Source organism: Pleurodeles waltl, chromosome 4_2 (assembly GCF_031143425.1).
Source record: "Pleurodeles waltl isolate 20211129_DDA chromosome 4_2, aPleWal1.hap1.20221129, whole genome shotgun sequence".
Taxonomy (NCBI): domain Eukaryota; kingdom Metazoa; phylum Chordata; class Amphibia; order Caudata; family Salamandridae; genus Pleurodeles; species Pleurodeles waltl.
This window is the reverse complement of record NC_090443.1, coordinates 606,948,760-606,963,786: the sequence shown is the minus strand read 5'-3', so window position 1 is coordinate 606,963,786 and position 15,027 is coordinate 606,948,760. Positions and strand designations below refer to the sequence as shown.

The window sequence follows — 15,027 nt, the reverse complement described above, 5'->3', positions numbered from 1 at the left end:
AACAACACTTCCAAACAAGAAGATCAAAGATCATATATACAAGGCATCCAAAGAAGGTGATGAGAAGGTGGCCTCACCAATGGCTATGTTTGACAGTGGTGTCCACAGGAAGAAATGCTGGAGGGTCATTCAGTTAAACCGCCCCTGAAATTCAAACAGTGGAAGGTAAAATCTTTGACTACACTCATTAACCCCAATGCCAGCTTCTGACTTGTGCTCCACTCAAGCCATGGAACGGCCAGCTTCTGACACAAAAAAGGCAAATACCCTGGCACCACAAACAGAGCGGGACGTCACTTCTGTTATTAGTGACAGTGTGTCACTTTTGCCCTCAAAGTCAGACAAAAACAAGAGGGAAGTGAAACCCTAAAAACTAACCACCAACACTTAGAAGCTCCAGGGACATATTGAAGACCAATATATTGAGATTCGTAATACGGATCCAGTCAACATGCTGAATAAGGACAGCAGCCAAGTTTTTACTCCAACTTGCTCACAAGAACAAAGAGGATCCATGGGAAAGAACTACTACTAACTTCCGTGGCTTAGAAAGAGGTCCCGATTTTAGGCCTGCCTTATCTAACACTCTGGAGTGCCTGAAAAACTGAAATCAATTCTTCAGAGATTAAGCGTTTTGCAAGGGCCAAGATCAGGATAAAAATTGCTTGGTACTATGGGATGCAATGGACAAAGTTCTCACGACAATTGGCCAAGCATCATTAATACATGGGGATAAGCTAGATATAAGAATAAATATCTTGCAATTGCTGGCTACGCATGTTAAGAATATCGATATTCGGAAAGACAACCTCAATGCCTTAATCACCAATGTCCAACAGTCTACTGACAAGTCAATGATCCCCTGTTATTTATTAGGGAATATAGATGCCCTCCCTGAAATTATGTCTGAACTGGGTCAAGAATGCAAAGCAATAGCCAAACCTAATTCAACCTAAACATAGAATGCTTCAAGCCAAGTCAGCACTGATGGTACACTGCCCAAGTCAAATGGCGAATCTTTGGATTGTGTCCCAACAGCTCAAACTTCATTTGCCAAATAGAATGATACCAATTCATCAGGTGTGGACCAGCTAATTCTGCACATTTAGATGGCATTCTGTACCAAACAACCTTTTGAGGAAAAACAAAAAACGGTCTACAAAAACTGAACAAAAGGCTAAACTGCAGCATAAAAAGTCCAAAAATATTATTCTATATATGATGAGATGCAGCAAGCAAAACATTAATGGAAGATCAACAAAAAAAATATGTACCCACCGCAAATGACTTTGATCAGTGCTTACAAGAGAGGAAGGTAATTGTAGCACACAGGGCTCTAAACAAAGAATTTGAGCCAACAGAAAAAAAGCTTCCAGCGTGAAATGACATTTGCTGCAGTAACAGCCACATCCCCTTTGTCTTGCAAATCAGGCATCAAAGTAAAGTGGCGGCTACCTATTAGTGAAGTCACAAAAACACAAACTGGTCCCGACTTACTAAAATCCTTTAAAGAGTGTCAAACTCTGCTCCAGCTGGTATGGTGCGAGGCACGAGTTAATGGGCATGAGGCTACTCACAATGCAAATGTATGTCTAGCAACTTGTGCGCCACAGGAGCCAAGCAATATGAGCCTCACAAATTTAACATCACTTGCTCCCCTCCCTGTAGAGGAAAGAAGAGAGAATGTTGAGATTGGCTGAGTAGGAAAAGCCTACATGGCTGCTCTGCTTGCAGGAGACAGTGTCCATTCCAGGGGCATGAATATCCAAGGCAACCATCAGGGTGGATGGGTACACTCAGATAAAACCGGAATTGTGGGTCCCTACTGAATAAATTACAGGGAGGTGCACCATTACTTTTCCACCAGGAATATGTCTCCCAAGAGAGTAAAGACATCCTAAACCAAAGTAACATTTTAAAATGACTATTCTCTATACCCGGTATGGATAGGCTTGAGTCGAAAGAGATTTCAAAGATTTACTTTATTCTATTTGTAACTACGACTACAGAAGAGAAACCGCTAAAGTGCAGTTTAGTCATCCAGCCATTGCAAGAAATGTTAAGGAGCAAGCAAATGTGTTGTTTCAATGGGATATTTCAGTCAGCAAACCATCTCCTCCAAAATACCCTTGGATTTTTGCCAAAACATGTTGCCTCAGACCGTCTCTGTTCTCCATTGCTCAAAAGATCTGGAAAACAAAAGTGTTGGCATGTTGGATGGCAAGCAATTTGAACTGAATACCACCTGGGAACCACAGTAGTTCGATCCCTAAAATGCTCTGCCAAAACACTTAACAACTATGCTGTTCTGCTCCTGGCTCAAGAACTTTGCCTGCTAACGATGATGTCACTAAGGACATTAGTAAGAACAATGTAATTTTCCTACAAGAAACATGGCAATTAGCTGGAATTGGGAGATGGGATGGCTAACGTATGATTGCCCGTACTCCATTGAGTCGTCTGAAAAGGCAGTTGGTGGCTGGGCTAGGCTTCATCTTTGACATACTCTCTGTCTTCCTTCTCCTAAATTAGGCAGCAAGGCACTAAATTTGATGGAATAGGTACTCATTCATCACTGTGGCAGAGTACCCACTCCGCCAAACTCTAAATCAATCTCAAAGGTTTTGTACAACTCAACCTTTCCAAGTACTGGCAGTAATCCAATAAGAAATAGTCATTTATTATCTGTCAGTTTGCTAGCAGGATGATTAGACCATATCGAAATTCATTACAAGAGAGAATAAAGCTCTATTCTACCCTCTAGATAGGAAAGGCCAAGCTCTTCATGGCAGAAAAAATATTGGCATCTTAACGAAAAGATAAAAAACAAAATCTTCAACAGCCAGCATCACCTCAAACTTTAGCACCATAACATGCTAAAAAAATACACTTGCTTTAACATAAAGTAATCACATGGGGTAAAGATTTTCTACCCAATCTGGAAGCAAAATAAAACATGCCAGAGACTGGGCAAAAGTTTTCCAAATGGTTTCCTTCTGGCTCACAAAATGTGCAACCAACAAATAGTATTGTCAAATATGAAGAGGCTTGTACCTTATGAAGGGCATGGCCATTAATTGAAACATTTCTGGATTTGATGTGTTTAGATTCCTGAATCATCCTAGAGAACTTTGCATAACTAGTACTAAGATCCTATCTGTCGATAAATGACATGTAAACATGAAGGATGTTATTCAAGTCATTACCTCCATATGCCATTAAAACCACATAATCAGCATAAGGCAACATGAGAATAAATCTGTTTCTCACTCAGCACAAGTCCGGTCTCACATCTATCAAAGACAATTCTAGGTAGTTAAAATATGACGAATAAAATGGGATCTAGCACACGCCCATGCCAAACTTTTCTAGCTAACTTGAAGGATTCAGTACGCTATGGGGGGTCATTATGACTTTGGCGGTCTCATGACCACCGTGTTTGCGGTGGGGGTGCTACTGCCAACAGGCAGGAGGATAAGACTGGCAAAATATGACCATGGCGGTATGTGCAGTAGAATACAGACGGAGACCATGTTTCTGCGGTACAGATTACAAGGCTGCACACCGCCAAGGTTTCCGCCGCTGTTGCACCACCACAGAAACCCTGGTGGAAACCAACTCTATAAAAGGAGACACACCTTCAGGTAACACATATTTGTCTGTACCCGCAATGGAACCGGAACTACACGTCTTCCTGCTGCTCCTGCTCGTATGACGACTCCGGAACCAGCGACGACGATGATGACAGCAACCGTGAATTCACACACTTACCTGTCGCATAATGCCAAGGTATCAATGGACACACAACATACACATCCTGAACGGGTTGCGATGGCGCACACACACATGCTCCCACACTGACACGCACATTCACAAACAGCCACATACACACATGCACAAACATAGTACACACACACGGCCTACACACACTTCCAAAACGCACACCAACCCACAGAGACACAGCACAAGCACAGTCAAATACAACAACACACAACACCACCAAATGCACAACCACACAAGAACTGCAACACCTCAAACACACCGTCAAGCAACCACAATACACACCGCCACTTGACAAAACATACAAACAATATTACGTAACAGCACCAGAGAATCAATACACAAAATCACACAGCCATACATACCCACGCAAATACACTACACAGTGGTCCTGACATACCAATCAACACACACACACACACAGTACAACCACACAAGGGCACACAGCACTGCAAATAACATGTAAACACAATAAATCCACACAATATCAACATCAATGCATGTCCCAAAGACTTACATGTCCAACACAAAACACACAGCCATCACTGAAGGAGAAATGCAAAGCACACACCCACACATGCTGGCAAGACACAAGTGGTAGCATAACCACCACACACACAGAACTCACTCACACACAAACGAAAGCTGGCAAGACCATAACAGCCATGAGGAAAGAAAGGCAGGACAAAGACATAACCTTGGAACCAAAAACTGGTTGGCTCAGATGTATATAAAAAAATAAATATATAAAAACTGAACTATGTACAAAATGAAAAGCCCATAGGCCAGTCCAAACAACAATGTTCACAATGCACATATGACACCTCTGTGTGCCACTACATGACTCCTGACTACTAAATTACCTCCACAGGGGCATTAAGGAGGTAGGCAGGCACCTTAGGGATTAGGGGTGGGAGGGGGCTTAGGCTTCGGTTTGGGAGCGGGTCTTTGGGCAAGGCTTAAGGGAGGGCTAGGAGGGCTTGGGAGAGGTAGATTTCTAAGAAGGGAGGGGCATGGGTACTAGCGGGGGGCAGGGGAGGACTTGGAAGTGGTAGGGCTGGACTGGGGAGGGAGACCGACCTTTTGGGGGTCGCACAGGGTGAGGAAGGAGTAGGAAAAAGTGACAACTCCAAGAGGAAAAACTTCTTGGACACATGGGGACGGTCATGGCAAAAGGGTTTGGGAGTGGAGAGAGAGGGAGTGGCTGTTGGAGGTGTTTAGGTGGATGTTTTGGGTGCATGTGCATGTGAAGAATGCTCGCGTGTGTTGTGTGTCTGTTGGGTGGGTGAGTGTGGGTGTTTATGTATCTTGGGAGGAGGGGGGAAAGAGGAGCTGTGAGATCCCGAGGTGGATGGGTGACTGTCTGTTGGGGAGGTGACTACAGGTATGGTGGATGTGCTGCATGTAGGGGTGTCTGCTGATGTGTTGATTAGGGTGGATGTCTGTGGGTCTGCTACTGTGGTGACTGTGGGTAGGATTGGAGTGGTGGCTGTATCTGTGAATGTCAGGGTGGTGTCTGCAGGTGTGTCCGGTGTAGTGTCTGTGAAGGTGTAGGTGGTGAAGCAGTCTGTGCAGGTAGTGGGTGTTGATGTGCCTGCAGGTGGGTTTTGTTTGTGTGAATTCCTGTGGTGGGACATGTGGTACTTGTGTTTGTCAGCAGTACCCTTGGATGTTGAGGTGGGTGCATGCTTGTCTGTGTGCTTTGGCTGGGATGGTTAAGAGGGGTGTGGGATTGGGAAGAGGAAGGTGGAGCAGACGACAAAGGGTGACTGGCTGCCATCAGTGCTGAGCCACAGCCTGAAGGGACCTCTGTAGGCCAGCCAGTGCACTGTAAATGCCCTCCAGGAACGCATTACTCTGTTGGACTTGAGTTGCTAGTCTCTGGATGGTATTCACAATGGTCAACTGACCCACAGACCTCGACCTCAGGAGGTCAATAGCCTCCTGACTGAGGGCAGCAAGGATGTCATGGGCGGGGCAGAGGTTCCTGCGGTGAAGGAGATGCCCACTCTCCTGGGTGAGCGGGTATGGCAACTAAGTAGGGAACTACAGAGAAGGTGGTGGTGGTAGTAAGGGGGGTGGCGGACAAAGATGGTGCTTGGGTGGTCCAAGAAGGGTCTGCCACCACCACAGAGTGTCCTCTGGAGGGCGATTCTGAAGATGATGAAGCTGAAGATCTGGTCTCCCCCGTGGCACTCCCCTCTCCCTCTGGGCCACTGAGTCCCTCGCTGTCGGTGGTCGGAACACTCCAGGTCCCTTAGCCAGCAGCATCCCCTCTCACCTGTGCCCCAGCTCCTTCTCCTGCCGATGCTGATGCACGCAAACAGAGCAGAAGCGAGAGATAGAGAGGGAGAGAGAGGGTCATCATATTCTTCACATACACACATATTAACATACAAAACAGTAGGAAGACATCTCCTGGCTGGGGCTACCTCTGATGGCAATTCACATCTTACATCATGTCACAGCATGTTACTACTACCCACCCCTTTATGTCATCCCTCACACCCACATCTAAATCTAAGTAAGTTAGCACAACTGGAGTAATACAAATGATCACCAGTACAGCCATGTCAGCATGCTCATCATAGCCTGCCTGAAGTAGAAATAACTAGCATAATCCTGATGATACCTCTCCATACTCCTATCAGACATAGGAAGAACGGGTGACTGATCACAACACATCAAACATGTAAGGAAACTACACCTGACCAGTCCATGTCCATTAGTAATGTCCCTTGATAGTGAATACCACTCTAGTCAAAGACCACACAGCACCTGACAAACATATCACATGACTGCCCAAACCCTCTGTACACATATGCCAATATGGATACATTAACTGATGTAGCCAAAACAAGTTGCACCCCCATACAGGTGACATCTGATGTGTAGAATACATGTCTGGAGAACAGGCATGTCTTTACTGTTACACAGTCAAACACAGACACACCACATCACTTCATAAATGAATGTATAGCTCCAATGGCCTACGAAGCACACACATACATCCATAGTCAATCACCGAGTGCAGTGTCACAACAAATATACTTCAGGCAGCCACAAAATACATCATAGGGCACCTACAATTCCACCTGACGTGCAGTTACAGGTGGACGACTTGACAACATGAGTAAACCAACATCACTCACACCATTCATGAAATGTGATTACCTGTACCTAAGTCTGGACAACACACATGTCACATGGAAATTACATGTACACATGATGCACACATGGCGCTACATGACTGCCGTTGCACTGACAACATATCCCACTACAACAAAGGCTGCTTTAGAAATAGTGATACAACTAAACCATTTCATCTTGATCTCATAAGACATTCAAAACCTAATTCTGTCCAAGGTGCCCATATCAGCTAGACCAAGGGTAGCAATGATTGCCACCCTTCATAAGATGTGCACCCAAGTAACCTTTGAGACATAATGTAGGCAGCACCTGTTACCGGTAGGAAATTGGCACACATAGCATATTTTCAAAGGCTACGTCTGCCTAAGCACTTACCACCTTTAGAACAAAGTCATCAGTTAAAGGGGAAATGCATACATGTCAGCCTCATGGAAATGCATGATGAGTCCAAATATATCATATCAGACACTCAAATTAGAATCTCCTTCCGTTGTTACCTTCACATACCCCATAGAATGAAGATGAAAGGACAATTAGGATATAACAACAATTCCATATGCACTGTCCTATTCAGGCCATTTCTGTGGTGTAAATGAGATGGCTGCCTTACATGGAGTCGATACCTGTACCAGTATCAGACATTAATAGTCCCTGTACCAAAAAGAGTGAGTCACACAGTAGCAAATTCAGGTGATCAACACAGGTGGCAGTGGACAGACACCTTGGAGCCACTAACGCTTATATGCTGATGGATGCACCAGGGTATATTCAAAGGGTAGGGTTATACACCAGCTCACATCCAGAGAAATGGCAGGATGGTGTCAGACATGTGACATTGTCATTTGAGCATCTCCATATGCAGTGATAGAGTAGACTTGATATAAGTAATCTAAACATACACGTAGCAAACCATTATGCCACATCTACATCTAATACCCAGTCAAGGTGGGAACTACTCCACTAGCCTACAGACATGTATCACCTACAACATTGTCTCAGAAGGTACAGTGAGACAGCAAACACCATACAATCAGAGCCAAGTACCAGGATATAGTCAGTACTTAATCCCTTGTGGCTTCTGTGCTGCCCTCAAATGCCCATCCACCTCAGGGTAGGCCACCGCCAAAATGCAGGCGATTAGGGGGGTCAAGGTCCGATGGGCACCCCTCCCTTGTTGGCAAGACATCCCCAGCTGGGCTGCTACGGTCTTCCTGACCAGTGTCTCAGGTCCTCCCATCGCTTATAACAGTGGGTGCTCCGCCAGCTGTGGACCCACCTGGGTCCACACTTACTTGGAGATGGCACACCAGATCCACTTCTTCTGATGGGGGTTCACCTGTATGGATGACACAGACAAAAGGAGAAAGTAGTGTACACATGCACCATACCAACAGGAGTTCTCACTACACATCTGTCGTAGCAAGTGCCCACACATATCCATCCTCTCTGCCCATACACCTTCACTATGTGCGATCAACATGCATCTACTCCCTTGCCAATACACATGCCTGATTCAACATCACACACAACCCCTAACACACATGGCTAGGGCATTGGACTCACCTGATCCTCTGGTGCCCCATATAGCTCTTCATACAGGGGTAGAACCTCTTCCACCAGTTTCTCCGGCTCTTGCTGGGCAAAGGCAGGGGCCCTGTCACCAGAGAACGTGGCATGATGGCTCCCAGAGGCAGTACACAGCAGCTCACATCGTGGAGGTCTTGCTAGCAACAGTGTCAGGAGTCCAGTGATTAAGGCTGCAGAAAATGGCGATCACAGCCGCCGCGTACAGGACCGTCACTGCCGGCGGTCATCGCCATTGGCTCCAGTCCACCAAAGGCAGCAATGTTAACCAATGACAAGTTGCACGTCGATTGCGACCGCCTACAACCAAGACGACTTCCGCCTTCAGACTTAGGTCACTTCCAACTGTCCACTACAGTAGGTCAGGAGCCTGCCATTTTGAGCACATGTAATCTATGGATGTGCTTATTTAAGTGTGTCAGACACTTACTCTCACATCAATATCAGTGTAACCCAATGTTGTACCATCATGGTATTGCAACATAATGTGACAATACTGACACAATGACGTGTTGAGCCTATACATATGTTGATAGCTCTGTTAAGCTATTCGGAGGTACTTAGGCGACGTTTATATATAGGTTGATTCTATGAAATGTGTGATCAGTGAAAGACTGCTCAGTCACCAACACATGTTCGATTACTTTTGTTACATATGTCCTATCCGACATACATGTTATCCAATGTGCAACAATAGGGGTGTAACATGCATATCCATGTTCTGTATTGTATATGTCAGCAGTGCTACGCATCCCCTACAGATGTTAGATGTGATCTAAAATACCATGTGCTGATCATGTGTGCCGACTGCATGACTCATTGTATCATTGTACATTTACTCCTCTCAGCATAGGAGAGTGTAAGGTAACTAACAGAGTACCGTCCACTATTAGACCTGCGACCATGTAGGACAGGCATGTCATCCAGACATATCGTCTGAATCATCAGGCCATCAAGCATTTATGTAGACAGTTGGAGCCAGATCTGATGCCAGCTAATCTCAATCCCTATGGCATACCTCCCATTGTACAAGTATTGGCAATGCGACACTACCTGGCCACAGGCTCACTCCAGAATACTGTTGCCTTAATAGCAAGCATGTCTCAGCCCATGTTCAGTCTGGTGCTGAAGGATGTACTGTGTGCTTAGTTGAAACACCTGGACAGCTACATCAGGTTCCCCCAAAGAGTGTATTTGACCTATGTGAAGGCAGACTTTTATGAGAAGGGACACATTCCTCATGTGGAAGGGACCACTGATGACACACGTTGCCCTGGTCTGTGCCAGTGCCAATGAACAGGTGTACAGGAACAGGAAGAACTACCACTCTATCAACGTGCAGGTGCCAAGTTTCCTGGATCAGTGCATGACTCCTACAGATTGTGGAACAGCAATTTCCCACACATGAGGGCACAACTACACACAGAGAGGGCCTGGCTGCTTGGTAAGTATTTAATTTTATGTGTCTCAATTTTATGTCACCTGTCATCACATATTGGCCAGTCGCTGAATCTCTTCTTTCAATTGTCCTACCATTGTGTTCACAGGTGCCTCTGGCTATCCAAACCTTCCTTGGCTGATGACACCAGTGAGATACCCAGCCACACCAGGGGAACTCTGTTTCACTGAAGCCCACTGGAGGACAAGGCGTGTGATCAAGCAAAGTTTCGGCCTCCTGCAGGCAAGATTCAGGAGCCTGGACCTATCTGGAGGTGCCCTCCTCTACTCGTTCAAGGTTTGTCAAATCATCATTGCCTGCTGCATGCTACACAATCTAGCCCTGAGACGTCAGATACCATTGTTAGATGTTGAGGGTGAGGGAGGTGGACCACTGGCTGGAAATGCTGATATGGCAAGTGATGAAGAGCCAGAGGATGAAGGAGCAGCTGACTCTAAGACAGAGCCCATCAATCAGTACTTCCAGGGACATACAGGTATGTTGAGGGGGCCATTTGATGTCTTGAATTTGAACATTCAGAAGTGGATTTCTGACATTACACTTCCTGACTTGATTCATCCGTGGGGTTGTAATGAGGTCCAATTCCTATGTGTGAGTTGTGGAAGCAGACAGATAGAATGTTAGGTTACAGTAATAGTGGTTCAGCTCTAACATTTGTTATTACAACAGATTACAAGATGCACTTCTCTATTGAACTGTCCAGTATTGTGAAATGTTTCCTGTAATTCATTCTGTGACTCTGCTACTCATGGGTTGAGGTATTAATTGTCAGTAGCCAATGGTAAGTTAATAAAGACATGAGAGGTGTATATGACAGCTGGTGAAATGGATTTAGTGACGTGCCTGTGACAGGTGATGTTTAGGTCCAATCTGGGTACCCCAGCTTCTGAGGTATTCTACAATGGGTACGACATCTATGAGCTGCATATTTGCTTTGTGTGCCATCATGCCTTCCACCCTGATGGCACTCTCTGTAATGCTCTAATTTCAGATCGGTATGCGGACAATGACCTGGTGTTGCTGAGGTTTTCAACCTCACTCTCTGACATCAGACCACTGACATCACTGTTGTCATGTGTGTCTTGCTGAGGGAGCCTCCGTCTGATGCCCATTACACTGCCAGTTCGAATCAGGGAGCATAACCAGACCGTTACATAACAGTTGGGAAGCATGACATTTGATGATGGATCAATAAAGACACATATACAGTAGCTGTATCCAAATGTGATTTATTGTGCATTTAGGAATTTAAATGTGAATAATATAACAAAAGGTGATCAGTAGTAACATGGTAAATGGATTACTCAGAGTAGCTGCTACAACAGTTGGTTACACAGGTCCTATGTTCTTGTACCATGGGAAATGGAGTGCTGTCTCAGAACAGTCATCACTCAAGGTTGACAAATCAGGAGAGGTTCACTTCCTGGCAGTGGGTTTTGCTTTGGCATCTGCTCCAGCAGGATGTCTGGGTGGACGTCCACGTTTCCAGGGGGGGTCTTCAGCTACAGAGGCATGTGGTTCCCTTGGCATGTCCTCCATTCCACTAGCTGCCACTAATGTAGTTGGGGCAGATGTAACATAACTAGTGGAAGGAGCCGGATGTTGGCTTGAGAAACCAAGTAGAGTGGTGTTGATGTCCCTCAGCACCCCTACAATGGAGGCCATGGTGGCATGGTGGGCCTTCCAATGCTGCATGACCTCCTGGTGGTATTCCCTCTACTGCCTTTTATTTCCCCCAACATGGTGATTATCTGGCCCATCCTGTCCTGGGAAGTTTGGTATGCTCCCAGGATTTGGGAGATGGTTTCCTGGTCAGTGGAGTCCCTTTGGGCCCATTCTTCTGTCCCACAGCATCCCTCTCGCGAACCCTGCCCCAGGGTGCATGTGCCCCTGGTACAGTGTGCCCACTCCCAGTGTTAGCAGGACCATCATTGCCTGGGGTTTGGGGGTTAAACTTGGATCCCTGTACTGTGGGGCACACAATAGTTTGAACAGTCCTTGGGACACAGGCTTGGGGGAGAATGGTTTACCTGTGATGTCGATGAAACAGGGTTAGGGGGATTGATGTGGGCAGGGTGAGTCAGGAAGTCATAGTCTGACCAGGTGTCCCAGATGGGCCAGGTAGGTCTTCACTGTCCAGACATCCAGGTGTGGTCCTCACTGGGGCCTTCATCCTGATGAGGGTTGCCAGTGTCTGGTATCCTCTCCATGGTGGTATTGGCAGGGTTACCTGTGGATAGATTGAGACACAGAGTTCAGTATAGAAAGTTTGTTTGATTGCCTCTTTGTCAGATGCATACAATGGCTTAGCATGTTTCCCTGCAGTAACTATGACAGATGTTGTACGACATAGCTTGGTGATACATACACGTCTGTGACATGAGTTCCATACTCAATGTTGTGAGCTGTCATTCATGTTTGGTATATATAACACTGCATATGGGTTCTAGTTCTGTCTCATACTTCACATGACTGTTCAGCTTTGTTACCTAGTGAATAGCCAGGCTTGCTATATGCAAGCACACTGCACCATGGTGTCCCAGTGGGAATACAGTATATGATTATGCAAGCGTAATAGTCCTGTCTCTGGATGTTGTGCATGTGCATGGAGTCTGCCATCTTACTTTGCAAACCATGGCCAGTTCATTTGAGGCCTGGGATATGGAACAGTGGTCAATTGGATTAGTCACCGAGCTGTAGCTGTGTTTAGCCTAGGATGCCATAGTGGTCTGCCATTGCATTATTGTCATTGTCATGTACTGGTCCTCAGTCGTACAATCTAGTTGGTGTAGCTAGTACAATAGTCATACATGCATGACATTTGATGTGATGTGCACATTCCAGGTTTTTACATTGAAGGATTAGTGCATTCTGGGAGTTGTAGTGATTGGATTGGCCCATAGTATCAGTGCCTTTGCCAGTTGGGCTCTGTGGGGTGGTGACATGCAGGGGAGGGGCGTTAGGCAGGCCTCCAAAAATCATAAAAATTTTATTAGACCCGCAGGTTGAGTAGCTTGAATAAACCTTCCCACTAACTTGCAGCTTTACTGATAAAGCTATATAGTGTATTAACAATAATCTGTGAAAATAAGGTTTCAGAAAACATTTATCATTTGCACATCACCAAGTAAAGTGTTCTGACTTTTTTTTTAATGCTATTTTTTTCATCACACAGAAGTAGAAAAAATGATCTTCCACAGCTATTGAAATATATTTTGAAATATTTGTAAAGCTGACTTAGTTATATAAATTGTGTGAGGAAACAACTCATCCCAAAAGCCTTTTATCTCACACAGGTCAGACAGTTCACCTTACAGTCACAAGGAAAAGTATTTGCGTTTGCAAGAAGACAAACTGACTTTTGACCTCTATCTCTGCACACAGAGCAAATGTGACAATAATATGATTTAAAGGCATCTCAATTGCTAATTCAGTTTCTAACTGAACAGAACACCCGTTCTTTGTCCACTGGCGCCAGAAGTGTCGAGTGAAATCTAAAAATAACTCAAGCTCATAAAAAAAAACTCCAGTGGTCGAGTACATTTTTCAAGCCCTGCATTAGGTGATTGACAGGTAGGTGTAGTGGAGCATTCAGTTAAATATGGAGTATTTGGAGGGTGAGGAAGCACGCAGGACACAGCAATTGTTGACATGAATGTTGTGGGTACTTACCAGACTCCAGTCCCCCAGGTATTCCACTTAGGTCCTCAGGATGCAGTATGTCCAAGACCTTCGCCTCCCATGATGTGAACTTTGGGGGAAAATGTGGGGCCCACCGCCAGTCTTGTGCACGGTGATCGGGTGTCATGATGCCATGGAACGCAACTTCCCGCATAGGTCGTTCCACCTCTTCCTAATGTCCTCCCTTGTGCGTGGATGGTTGCCTACTGAGTTGACCCTGTTGACTATTCTTTACCACAGCTCCATTTTCCTGGCAATTGATGTTTGCTAGACCTGTGCTTCAAACAGTTGTGTCTCTACATTGACAATTTCATCCACCATGACCCTCAATTCATTGTCAGTGAAACGTGGGTGTTTTTTTGGGGACATGGTAGTGGTTGTGTTGACGGCTTGGGGGGGTTTGTGTGTGTGTAAGGGTGCTGTGTTGGGTGATTAATGAGGTGTGGGTAGTGCGTTGTGTGGGTTGGACACTTCTTGTGAAATATGTGTGTGCTAATTATGTGTGTTATGTGTTAGTTGTGGTGGTGCGTGATGCATGTGGTATGTGTGCCTATAGTGTAATGGTTCTCTCTCTATTTAATTGCCTACTATCAGTGTCTCAGATTGGTGTTTTTGTAGCAAAGGATTGTGGGTTGTGTGGGGTTGTGTTATATAGTGCAGTGTGTAGGTGTGTCAGGTGGGTAGATGTGTGTCAGGTGTGGGGTATTCAAACTGTACAATGTGGTGTTGTGTTCTGCCAGTAGTGGGGTCTGCCATGGAAGAACTGCTGTGGTGATTTGTGAGTCTAAATCTGGTGGGTGGTTTTTTTGTCGGGCTGGCGTTGCTGGTGGTGGGACCGCTTCTTTTCCATCATCCAGTGTCCTGGCGGTTTTGGATTTCTGGCTGTTTTTTGGCAGTCTTCACAGTGTGAGTCATAATACGCCATTCGGATTGCCACCAACATGGTTGTATTTTGGGGGCCGCCACTCTAGCGGTCTTGCCAAAAAACTGCCAAACTCGTAATTAGGCCCTATGTGTTAGTTCCAAAATGCACCCTTGCAGATAATTCTACATAGAGGTGTAAAAAGGTAATAATACCTCTATTTATTCCCATAATAGAAGAACAGTGTTCATAATTTAGCCCAGATTTATTCAGTCAAAGGCTGAGCTTGCATCCATAAAATCTAACTTTAGAGATCTCTTTTGTTGATACTAGTATATTTGTTGATAAGGAGATGAAACTTAAGTCATTGCTCTGTAGCACTGAGATTGGTTATTAGAGGTTGGCTTTCTGGATGACAGAGGTACGCACCCTGTCCAAGCAGGAACCACAATTCTAGTCAGGGTTAATCACCAACACACCCAAAATTAACCTATGCTCACCCCATGTAGCT

General features: G+C 45.4%; 1 protein-coding gene across 7 annotated transcripts in view; it reads right to left on the bottom strand.

Annotated features, from left to right (window-relative positions):
* The window catches only part of LOC138293127 (putative ferric-chelate reductase 1), a 264,364-nt gene that overhangs the window by 85,240 nt on the left and 164,097 nt on the right, over positions 1–15,027 (bottom strand). Inside the window, exon 12 of one of the 7 annotated variants that reach the window (XM_069232158.1) lies at positions 11,222–12,203. The exons of the other annotated variants lie outside the window; for them this stretch is intronic. Within the exon in view, the coding sequence (XP_069088259.1) occupies positions 12,054–12,203 (150 nt within the window). The 3' untranslated portion in view covers positions 11,222–12,053. Of the gene's footprint in view, positions 1–11,221; positions 12,204–15,027 lie in introns of those variants that run through there. 7 annotated transcript variants of the gene reach the window in all.